Genomic DNA, 12,712 nt, shown 5'->3' on the forward strand with positions numbered 1-12,712 from the left:
ATACGATATTCCGGAAAGCAAGGGAACTAGGTCTACAACCAAGAATAAAATCCCAATCAAAACTGACTATATTCTTACAGGGGAAAGTATGGTCATTCAACACAACAGAAGAGTTCCAAGCATTCATAAATAAAAGACCAGACCTGAACAGAAAATTTGATGTCCAACCACAGAACTCAAGAGAATCTTCAAAAGGTAATTAAAAAAGAGGGGGAAAAAACAAACAAAACAACAAAAATTTTATAAGAGACTCAATAAGTTAAAATGATATGTATCCCTCTAAGAAAAGAGGTCAATGGTAACTCTTAAAAACTGTTGCTATCACCTGAGCAGCTAGAAGAATTACACTCAGAGGGAACAATGACAAACTGTATAGGATGAAAGGACAAGACATAAATAGGTATATAGATATATGCATACATAAATACATATACATGTGTATGTATATATATATACATGACTAGAGCTAAAAAAGAAAAGAGGTTATGACTAAAAGAAATGGGAAAAGAAACAAATGGGGATAAATTTATATGTCACAAAGAATCTCATGGCGGGAGGGGGGAGAACATCGATACACTAGAAGCATAAAGAGGTTGGAGACAGGAAATACTCAACTCTTACATACTTTGAAACTGACCCAAAGAGGGAAGAACTACCCAATCCATTGGGGAAGAGAATAGATTTGCACCCTATAGGGGAGTAGAATGGTAAAAACCGGACTGGTGGGGAGGGAAGCAGTACAAGGGAGGGAGAGGGTGGGGGGGATTTTAAAAAGACTACAGGGGAAAATAAGGGAGGGAATAAGAAGGGAGGGGGGTAGAAAAAGAAGTAAAATAAGGGAGGGAATGGGGGGGGCTGACTATAAACAAACATTGGTATAGAAGGACATAGTGAAAGAAGAAAAGGCAGGACCAGGATTAGAAATCAAAATGCTGGGAAATACACAGCTAGTAATCACAACTCTGAATGTGAATGGAATGAACTCACCCATAAAACGCAAGCGAATAGCAGAGTGGATTAGAATCCAAAACCCTACCATATGCTATCTGCAAGAAACACACATGACGAAGGTAGATACGCATAGGGTGAAAGTAAGAGGATGGAGCCAAACCTATTGGGTATCAAATGATAAAAAGAAGGCAGGAGTAGCAATCATGATATCGGACAAAGCCAAAGTAAAAATAAATCTAGTTAAAAGAGATAGGGAAGGTAATTACATCCTGATAAAAGGCAGTATAGACAACGAGGAAATATCTGTACTCAATATGTATGCACCAAATGGCAGAGCATCCAAATGTTTAAAGGAGAAACTAGAGGAGCTCAAGGATGAAATAGATAGAAAAACTATACTAGTGGGAGATCTGAACCTTCCCCTATCCGAACTAGATAAATCAAATCAAAAAATAAATAAGAAAGAGGTGAGAGAAGCAAATGAAATCTTAGAAAAATTAGAGTTAGACATATCGAGAAAAATAAATAGGGACAAAAAGGAATACACCTTATTTTCAGCAGTACATGGTAAATTCACAAAAATCGACCATGTACTAGGGCACAAAATCATTGCAAACAAATGCAAAAGGGCAGAAATAATAAATGCAATCTTCTCAGACCACAGTGCAATAAAAATAATAATTAGTAAGGGTACATGGATAGATAAATCAAAAATTAATTGGAAATTAAACAATATGATTCTCCAAAACCAGCTAGTTAAAGAACAAATCGTAGAAACAATTAATAACTTCATTGAAGAAAATGACAATGATGAGACATCCTTTCAAAACCTATGGGATGCAGCCAAAGCAGTACTCAGGGGGAAATTTATATGCTTGAGTTCATATATAAACAAATTAAGAAGGGCAGAGGTCAATGAATTGGTCATGCAAATTAAAAAACTAGAAAGTGAACAAATTAAAAATCCTCAGATGAAGACTAAATTAGAGATCCTAAAAATCAAAGGAGAAATTAATAAAATAGAAAGTCAAAGAACTATTGATTTAATAAATAAGACCAAAAGCTGGTACTTTAAAAAAACAAATAAAATTGACAAAGTACTAGTCAGTCTAATAAAAAAAAAGGAAAGAAAAAAACCAAATTGACAGTATCCAAGATGAAAAGGGAGACCTCACCTCTAATGAATAGGAAATAAAGGCAATCATTAAAAACTACTATGCCCAATTTATATGGCAAAAAATATGGCAATCTAAGTGATATGGATGAATACTTACAAAAATATAAATTACCTAGACTAACAGAGGAAGAAATAGAGTACCTAACCAACCCCATATCTGAAAAAGAAATTGAACAAGCCATCAAAGAACTCCCTAAGAAAAAATCCCCAGGTCCAGACGGATTCACAAATGAATTCTATCAAACATTCAAAGAATAGCTAACCCCAATACTATACAAACTATTTGACAGAATAAGCCAAGAAGGGGTTCTACCAAATTCTTTTTATGACACAAACATGGTACTGATCCCGAAGCCAGGCAGGTTAAAAACAGAGAAAGAAAAACTATAGGCCAATCTCCCTAATGAATATAGATGCAAAAATCTTAAATAGGATACTAGCAAAAAGACTCCAGCAAGTCATCACAAGGGTTATCCACTACAATCAGGTAGGATTCATTCCAGGAATGCAAGGATGGTTCAATGTTAGGAAAACCATCCACATAATTGACCATATAAACAAGCAAATCGACAAAAATCACATGATTATTTCAATAGATGCAGAAAAAGTCTTTGACAAAATACAACATCCATACCTACTGAAAACACTAGAAAGTATAGGAATAGAAGGGCCTTTCCTAAAAATAATAAACAGTATATACCTAAAACCATCAGCAAACATCATCTGCAATGGGGAAAAACTCAAAGCCTTCCCAATAAGATCAGGAGTCAAACAAGGATGCCCATTATCACCTTTATTATTTAATATTGTACTAGAAACACTAGCAATAGCAATTAGAGAAGAAACAGAAATTCAAGGCATCAAAATAGGCAAGGAGGAGACCAAGTTATCACTCTTTGCAGATGACATGATGGTCTACTTAAAGAATCCTAGAGATTCAACCAAAAAGCTAATTGAAATAATCAACAACTTTAGCAAAGTTGCAGAATACAAAATAAACCCACATAAGTCATCAGCATTTCTATATATCTCCAACACAGCTCAGCAGCAAGAATTAGAAAGAGAAATTCCATTTAAAGTCACCCGAGACAATATAAAATACTTAGGAATCTATCTGCTGAGACAAACACAGGAACTATATGAACACAACTACAAAGCACTCTCCACACAATTAAAACTAGATCTAAACAATTGGAAAAACATTGATTGCTCATGGGTGGGTTGAGCTAACATAATAAAAATGACCAGCCTACCCAAACTTATCTATCTATTTAGTGCCATACTCATTGAACTACCAAAAAACTATTTTACTGAATTAGAGAAAACATAACAAAGTTCATTTGGAAGAATAAAGGATCAAGGATATCCAGGGAAATAATGAAAAAAAATACAAAGGAAGGTGGCCTTGCAGTCCCAGATCTCAAACTATATCACAAAGCAGCGGTCATCAAAACAATTTGGTACTGGCTAAGAGACAGAAAGGAGGATCAGTGGAATAGACTTGGGGTAAATGACCTCCGTAAGACAGTCTTTGACAAACCCAAAGACCCCAGCTTTGGGGACAAAAATTCAGTATTTGATAAAAACTGCTGGGAAAATTGGAGGACAGTGTGGGAGAGATTAGGTTTGGATCAACACCTCACACCCTACACCAAGATAAACTCAGAATGGACAAACGATTTGAACATGAAGAAGGAAACTGTAAGTAAATTAGGTGAACACAGAATAGTATACATGTCAGACCTTTGGGAAGGGAAAGATTTTAAAACGAAGCAAGATTTTAGAAAGAGTCACAAAATGCAAAATAAATAATTTTGACTACATCAAATTAAAAAGTTTTTGTACAAACAAAACCAATGTAACTAAAATTAGAAGGAAAGCAACAAATTGGGAAACAATCTTCATAACAAAAACCTCTGACAAAGGTCTAATTACTCAAATTTATAAATAGCTAAATCAATTGTACAAAAAATCAAGCCATTCTCCAATTGAAAAATGGGCAAGGGACATCAATAGGCAATTTTCAGTTAAAGAAATTAAGACTATTAATAAGCACATGAAAAAGTGTTCTAGATCTCTTATAATCAGAGAGATGCAAATCAAAACAACTGAGGTATCACCTCACACCTAGCAGATTGTTCAACATGACAGCAAAGGAAAGTAATGAATGCTGGAGGGGATGTGGCAAAGTGGGGACACTAATTCATTGCTGGTGGAGTTGTGAACTGATCCAACCATTCTGGAGGGCAATTTGGAACTATGCCCAAAGGGCAATAAAAGACTGTCTGCCCTTTGATCCAGCCATAGCACTGCTGGGTTTGTACCCCAAAGAGATAATAAGGAAAAAGACTTGTACAAGAATATTCATAGTTGCGCTCTTTGTGGTAGCCAAAAATTGGAAAATGAGGGGATGCCCTTCCATTGGGGAATGGCTGAACAAATTGTGCTGTATGTTGGTGATGGAATAATATTGTGGAAAAAGGAATAATAAAGTGGAGGAGTTCCATGGGGACTGGAACAACCTCCAGGAAGTGATGCAGAGTGAGAGGAGCAGAACCAGGAGAATATTGTACACAGAGACTGACACATTGTGGTACAAGAGAACTTAATGGACTTCTCCAATAATGGCTTTACAATGTCCCTGAACAATCTGCAGTGATCTACAAGAAAAAAAAAACAAAAAACTATCCTCAAGCAGAGGACAAACTGAGGGAGTAAAAACACGGAGGAAAAGCAACTGCGTGACTACAGAGGTTGAGGGGATATGAAGGAGGAGAGATGCTAAATGAGCGCCCTAATGCAAATACCAACAAGGAAATGGGTCCAGAGCAAGGACACATGTGATATCCAGAGGAATTGAGCATCGACTAGGGAAGGGGTGGCGAGAGGTTGGGGGGGAGGAAAAGAAAATGATCTGTTTCCAATGAACATTCCAATGAATGTATGAAAATGACCAAATAAAATAATGTTTAAAAAAGAGAGAGAGAGAGAGAGAGGACACTTGGAGTAGGCAGGAAAAAGGTTACTACCAGAACTGACTAGCCCATTCTATTGTCTCTGTTCTATCGAGGATTGATTTAGCAGGTAAAGAAAAGCATGGAGCTCTGGGAATTGTCGATCCTTGCTGGTGTTCTCACCCCAGGAGAATAGAAATGGAAGGCAGAATAATTAGTTCTTTAATAAGAGGCACTCGTGGGTTGTGCTGTGGCAGGTTTTTCACATTGAGTGGGGCTAGGCGTGGGTTGTGTCCTGTCCCTCAACACCCTCCCTTTTTTCCCTCACAATGAATTGTAAAGCAAAGTTTGTCTCTTTTGGAATCTGACTTATTTAACAACAACAACAACAAAAGACAAAGGCAAAGCTTTGGCCTTAAGCCTGGTTCTTCCTTAGAAATTATGGCCTAGTCTTTGAAAGGTGTGTAGAGAGAAAAGAGTGTGGAGGAAAGGAAAAAAGAGGAAAAGGATGGTGATACCTATTTGTCTTTTGACACCCCTTCCCCCAACTGTATTCTTCCACCTTTGTGGAGGAAGAAGGAGGAAAGGAGGAAGGGAAGGAGGGAGGGGAAAAGTTGATATAACAAGGGCAGTGCCCATAGAAAGACATTGCCCTGGATCCTGGGCTTTTACTTTCATATCCCATCCAGCTGTCCACCCAGGTCCCATTCCAGTTGTGGACTACCCATCATATACACACATCTTCTACAATGCCCCATCCCACTTCTCACCTTTTACTTTGGGCACATTAATGAATCAATATTGCCCTATAAATTGATTCTGCAAAGCAAAACTCAAATTTCCTTCCCTGGTCTATCATTCCCTGATATATATTGTTATCTCTATTACAATGAAAATCAGGGTCAGTTAGATGGCTGAAGAGGTCTTGGCTTCAAATTTGACCTCAGACACTTCCTAGTTGTGTGACCCTGGAGAAGTCACTTAACCCCCATTGCCTAGCCCATACCACTCTTCTCCCTTAGAACAATGTATAGTATTGATTCTAAGACAAAGTAAAGGGTTTAAAAAAAAAAGAATTTAAATGCCTTCAGAGCAGGGACTATCTCTTCTTTGGCGTTTGTATTCCAAGAGATTTTTAGCATAATGCATAGTAACATTGATAAATGTTTTTTCATTCTTTCATTTAAAAAAATCATATTATTTATGGGAAAGAGTTCACAGGAAAGGGTACTGGGGGTAAAGGAAAAATTAGAGAAAAAAAAGGACAAGAAACTAGGACATAAGAAAATTGGCATTCAAAGATCACCATGCACTTCCTTTGATCCATGCTATTTGTAAATTAGAATCAGGCCATCCCAGAGTTGGAAAGTACCTTGAATATCACCTGAATTCAAACCTTTCTTTATAATTCCTTTACAACTTTTGCTTAAATACATCTAGTTCAAGGAAATTCACTCCCTAACAAGGCAAGACTGAATAGCTCTTGGCATTGGATAGATTTATTAGGTTGATCACCTATTAAGAGTAGCCCTAAAGCAGTGATCATGAACCTATGGTAAAGGTACCCCAAAGGGCATGCAAAGCCTTCTCTGTGGGCACACCCTCAGTCACCTGCCAAAGCTGTTCCCCTCCCTCTCTCTATGTACCTGAGGACATTCCTCACTTTACCTGCCCTTCTGCTCAGCAACCTAATGGAAGTACTTCCTCTCTCTACTTTCTGAGGTAAGGGAGGGCAGGGAGCAAGGTGGGGCATGGAGGGGGGGGCAGAGCCCAGCACTTCATCTCTAAAAGGTTCCCCATCACTGCCCTAAAGGAACCATGGATAGGCTTGCTAATTCTCTGCTGGTAGAGCTGAGTCAGTCAGCCAACTCAACTGTTCTAAAAGACTATTGGGATTGTGCAAGATAAGTTATTAAATTGTTCATACTTTTTGATCCAGAAATCCCACAGTTATGTTTATATTCCCAAGAGGTTAACAAAAGCAAGAAAAAACCCAAATATTAAAAAATATTCATAGCTGCATTTTTTACAATAAAAATCTGAAAATAAAATACATTCCCGGTGTTTTAGCCTGGGAACAATGGTTTAAATTGAACAACTGTATAGATTATTGTTATTCTAGAAGGAATGAGTCTAGGGATTTTAGAGAAATGGAAGAAAACTTGTTTGAAGTGATTCAAAGGGAAGAAAATGTGTTTCTTTCCTAGAGCACAGGAGACAGAATAGCAACTCTGAGGCTGATGTTTCCAGCTTTGTCAAGAATCTCATGAGTCTGAGGCACTGGGAGCTAAATATGCTAAATATATGGGTGTGGGGGTGGCAGCTAGGTAGCACAGAGGATAGAGTGCCAGGCCTGAAGATAGAAAGATCTGCTTAAAATGTGGCCTGTGTGACCTTAGGCAAGTCACTTAACCCTGATTGCCTAGCCCTTGCTGCTTTTCTTAGAATTTGTAATAAGACAGAAGGTAAGGGTTTAAAAATAAATGTGTGTGTATGCAGTTCAGCTTTCTTCATATACATGCATGTGTATATGTGCATATATAAATACTACAGACTATGTAAAGGCAGCATAAAAAAGGAACAAAACGCAGTTGAAAGGGTAAAAGATCTCATTCCCTTTCTAGAGTGATACTGTTCCTCTACAATATTAAAATTAAAGGATATGCCCTTCTGTTAACCATCAGTAAACTTCAAAGGTAGAAAGCTAAGCTTAATTATTAGTCTAGTCATTCAGGAGCTTTTGTTTAATGCTTTTAAGGAAATGGGGAAAGAGGGTTGTCAGAGTTGTTGTAGAATATATTCTTTTGTGTCAAAGCAAAATGTATCTGTAATAGGGGTAATTATGGGAGCCCTACCCAGTTCCACTCTGGCAGGGATACTTCCCAATAGAATTGAGCCCTATGATTGGACCATTTCTGATAATGTGTGTTTTGGCCTCTTGCTGAAAGTATTTTCAAAACAGGTTCCTGGTTGGTCCTTTGGTCTCCATGATGGAGCTTGAGGGGAAAGGGCAAAGAACATTGGCCTCTGAACAGAAAAAGCTGACTTTGTAAACTTTCAGTAAGAGAAAATCTCTGCTTTTGCTCTCTTTCTTGTCTGTCAAGCTTGTCAAAACTTTTTAAGCTTTCTCTATTACTTCCGTCAACATGAGAATGGAATTTCTTTTCTCTAAACAAACAAACTTAGTAATAAATATATATTTTGCCCTGGTGAGTCTTAACTTGGACCCCAAGTATCTGGCCACCTCTCCTTTGTGTTTCTTTCCTAGAGCACAGGTGATTAAACAGCAATCCTGAGGCTGGTGTTTCCAGCCTTGTCGAGAACCTCCTGAGTTTGAGAGGTTGGGAGTGCCTGGATCCACATACTAGTTGCTGAGCAGGTGATCACAACAACAACAAAAATGTCATGTAAAAGATAATCATCACAGCCAGGAAGATGGGGGAAAAAAGTCATGCCCCACCCTGCCAGAAGATCCTAAGGCAGTAAAGACCTTTTTTCCAAGGTGAAAATGTCTGTTCAGAGTCCTACAAAATGTTTCATGTTTTAATACTTTAAGTATCATTCTCCCTAGGAGGATATAATAGGCAATATTCTTCCAGGAGGATACTAAAATAGTGTATAGATGTTAAATGGATTATTGTATTTTGCTTTAAATATTTGTTCATTTGTACTTACCAGCTTTCTGTGTTTTAAGCATTTCTTTTGTGATAGAAATAAATAGCTGTCCCATAGCTGATCTACTTTGTATTGTTGAATTTGAACTTGGGAAGGCACCTCAGTGGTAGTAAGTGAAGAACCTCCCCTATGATGTACTTGACAAGTGGTCCTTCACCCCTTGAGACAAGTTATTTCACTCTTAGACAGCTCTCATTGTTAGAAAGATCTTCCTCACATTAAATCTAAATTCGCCTCTGCGATTTCCACGTATTACTACTGGTTGGACTCTTTGGGATTAAACAGAACAAGACACACATCCTTCTTGCATCTAAGTCCTTTAGATATGTGAACAATCATCCTGTGCCATCGAGGCTTCTTTTCTCCTGGCCAAAGGTTATCAGTTCCTTCGAACGATCAAGAACTTTGGTGAGGGAGAGGAGAGGTGGATCTGAAGCTATTCAGCTATGCGATCTTAGGCTTCCCAACTCAGAACCCCAATTTATTCAGCAGGAAGAAGGTTCCTTCAGGTCCTTCTTTGCAGTAAAGTGTAGGAGAGGAGCTGTCTGGGGACAATCACTGACAGATGCTTACTTGAAAACCCATTCCCAGCTGGGGTCGGGGGAGGGAAAAGACAACTTACAATTCCCCCCATTTAGAGTTGCGGAGGCGCCCCTGGGGAAGAGCTGGCCTAAGGGGCTAGTGGAAGCAGAGAAGTACCTAGCCCCGAGCTGAACAACTCAAAAAATTGAATGAGCCCCAACCCCCGCCCCGAACATCCGGACAGCCAATCCTGCCTGGGGGGTGGAGCTTCCATTAGTTTGCCGTGGCCAATAAGGGATGGAGGCGGGGCGGGGGGGGGTACCAGGGTGTTGGGGGGGAAGGCTACCCTGGGCTTGCTGCTGCCCTGGTAGCTTCTTGCTGAGCGGGCTGAGCAGTCGCGGGTAGCTGCATGGAGGACCCCGGCGGCGGCGACGGCGGGCAGGCTGCTGGGAGCCCACCTGGGAACGGCAGCTGCGGAGGAGGAGGAGGCAGCAAGGGAAAGCAGGCGTCGCCTAAGGGCCGGGAAATGTTCAAGAATCAGCGGAGGGAATCTGAGGTGGGCAGTGTCTTGAAAAGGAAAAGGGGGAAAGGAAGGGGGGAACACGGCGGGGTGGGGGGTGCTGTGCTGCGGCGTGGGGCGAGCAGAGAGCTGCCTCTAAGTTAGAGCGAGCCCTGGAGGTACCTCAACTGGGCCAGGAGAGGCCCTGCTCCTCTCCCCCCCTCCTTCCCCCCCCACCCCGTAGGTGGTGGAATCCAAAAGATCTAGAGATAGATGAAGACGTCGTCCAGATCTCTCATTTTACAGGCCAGGAAACCGAGGCCCAAAGTGGTTAAGTGACTTGCCCATAGTCATACTGAAATGAGTAGCCCGGCTAGGACTGGAACCCACGCTGTCTGATTCCAAATCCGATGTTCTGCCCAGTACACTTGGTTAAGCAGAGTGGCTAAACCCAGGTCACTCGACACTTGGCCTGATGAAGTACCCAGCTTTTCTTTTCATTCTTGCTAGAGGTGGGGCCTCAGTTTCCCTTCAGCTCCATCCGACCAGTGGTTCCCTCAGCCCCTGGGTGGCTAGTAAGGTCTGCAGGGTTACTGTAGATTGGATAAATGCAACCCAGTGGTTTACATTTGCTCCTGTGCTCTCTGTAAAGCTGAGACCCTTTGTGTGACCAGAGAGGGACCTGTGCTTGACCCTTGTCCATATTATCTCTTCACCTGTTTCTTAGTTTTGTTCTCAGTGCCAGGTAGTGCAGAAAGAAAAGGCAGGGAATCTGCTTAAGCCCCAAGACTTACCCTTCCTACCTTCATGACCTTGGGCAAGTCCTAATCCTGTTTTATCAACTATAAAATGAGGAGGGTCGGGCTAGAGGATGTCTGGTCCTTGCAGCTCTAAAATTCTGATTCTAGAGACTTTTATGCGCCTTACACATAAAAGCATTCAGCTGGTGATTGTGGAATGGATCAACTAATAACTGGCTAGCAACTGAAGGTATTTATAAGGATTAGTAGTCCATTCTGCCTTGCCCTTTAAGAGTATCTGGCAAGAGTATTTGCTGACCAGTTTTTTCATCTCTCCTCTAACAGAATTCCCAGTGAAATGATAAACAGGCTTGTTGGAGGGAGTAGGGTAGGTCCGGGAAGTTGAGTTCACTGTTTCCCCAGCCCTTGTCTCAATGACAGACCGGGTTGGAGCCAGGGAACTTTCTTCCCCCAGAGTGTAACGGATCTGAACTCAGATCTGCAATGGACACACTGTAGTTCTTTCTCACTAAAAATGGTCTGTTAGAAGAGCTGATGCAGTAAATCCTTTTACCAAGTAGATTTAAAGACTCTGAGCAGATACACCTTGGGATAAAGAATGCCCTCTCCTTGGTGGAAATAGAAACTGAAGGATAGAAAGAGCATACTGATAACATACTCACAGAAAAACTTAAGGCTAGAACCCAGGAGTTTGGGATTCCTCAGTCTCCTGCTCTATCAGACTGCATACTCTGAAGAGGCACTGGCCTTAGTGACCCTTCAGCAAGAGGCCCTAGTAGCCTTTACTTGGCCCATCCAGTGTGGTTTCTGCAGGATCCTTTCCTTTTACCTGCAGAGAGCAGCAACTTAGCCCCTGTCTGCCCGGGGCTGCATTTTTATTTTTTCATTTTCTGCTCTCCTTACTCCAAAACTCTTTGCTAAGGGGATCATTTTAGCATTCATTTCCTGCCAATAGGCTGTCCTAAAAAATTAGCTCTTCCCCACCTTCTCTGCGAGCAGGAGAAGCTGCCTTTCCCTATCAATGTGTTCCCCATCACCAGTGTGTCTTGGTGCCAGTTATGATGACTATTCACCTTCAAATCTCTCCTTGCCTTTTCTGGTGTGTGGAGAGAGAACAGCCCTTAGGGAAGGAAGGCTTCTTTTTGGATCCTAGAACCCTTACCTGGATGATTACTGTAGGCAGAGGGGGAAAGCTGAGAGCCTTTTAGGCTGCCAAATACACAGGGACAAGATTTGACTAGCTCTTCCTTTTTAAGCCCCCCAGAAACATCCTGAGATACTCAGATTCATCAGTGGCTCTTTTGGTTTTGGACCCTACAGAACATGATTCCCCACACTGAGTACCTTCTAGTGGCTCCTCTTCCCCCTTTTCCAGCTTTCTTTTGTGGGTTGTCTTTCTCCACTAGATAGTAAGCTTCTTGAGGGCAGGGACTGTTTTTTTATTTATATCCTCATTGCTTAGTACAGTTCAAGTGCTTAATACATATTTATTGAATTTAAAGAACTGTATATCAGTGTATACAATAGGATGTAATTTAACTACTCCTGTTCCTATCCACAATGATATGATAAGATATTATTTATGCAGGTACATAATTTGACAATTTCTCTCCCTCCTACCTGCCCAATGGTGCAGTGAGTTTATAGGAATATAGATTTTAGAGTTTGAAAGATCTTTGATGATTTGCTCCAGCAGGATGGGCAGGTACATGTGTTCTGTGGGCATGTGTGTGAAAGTAAGTGACAAATCAGAACTCACTGACTGCCCCCTGGGCAGTCCTAAGCAAAACTATAGACTATATTTGTATAAAAGTAGAAGGCTTCCTCTACTTTTATGTGGGCCAATTATGTGGAGGTCACAGACCTCTCCCAGTTAAGGATAAGTGGGGTGTATACACTTCTGGTGATTAAATCTAAAAAATGGGTAGGAGAGAGTTAATCCCATCTTCACAGCTTGACATCTCTGAAAGCAGCATCCACATTGAAAAAAAAAATGGCTGTTGTGATGTGTGGGACTTAATTACTTTACAAAAATATTTTTTCTCCTTATGATCAACTTCACACAGACTCCCTTTAGTCAATTCCCTTCATGTATTTCATAGAATCGTGGTCTATGAGAGCTAAAAGGAATCATTCAGGTCAGTCCCTGTGTTTTACAGATCAGGTCACCAAG

General features: G+C 40.6%; 1 protein-coding gene across 4 annotated transcripts in view; it reads left to right on the top strand.

Moving 5' to 3' along the window:
* The first annotated feature begins 9,568 nt into the window (after positions 1–9,568).
* The window catches only part of STRIP2 (striatin interacting protein 2), a 76,682-nt gene continuing 73,538 nt past the window's right edge, over positions 9,569–12,712 (top strand). Inside the window, exon 1 of one of the 4 annotated variants that reach the window (XM_007504300.3) lies at positions 9,569–9,835. In XM_007504300.3, coding sequence (XP_007504362.1) covers positions 9,689–9,835 — 147 coding nt within the window. In that variant the 5' untranslated portion in view covers positions 9,569–9,688. The remainder of the gene's footprint in view (positions 9,836–12,712) is intronic. The other 3 variants (XM_001372530.4, XM_056799695.1, XM_056799694.1) reach the window with 3 other exon arrangements.

The sequence above is a fragment of the Monodelphis domestica genome, chromosome 5 (assembly GCF_027887165.1).
Source record: "Monodelphis domestica isolate mMonDom1 chromosome 5, mMonDom1.pri, whole genome shotgun sequence".
In the NCBI taxonomy this organism is placed as follows: domain Eukaryota; kingdom Metazoa; phylum Chordata; class Mammalia; order Didelphimorphia; family Didelphidae; genus Monodelphis; species Monodelphis domestica.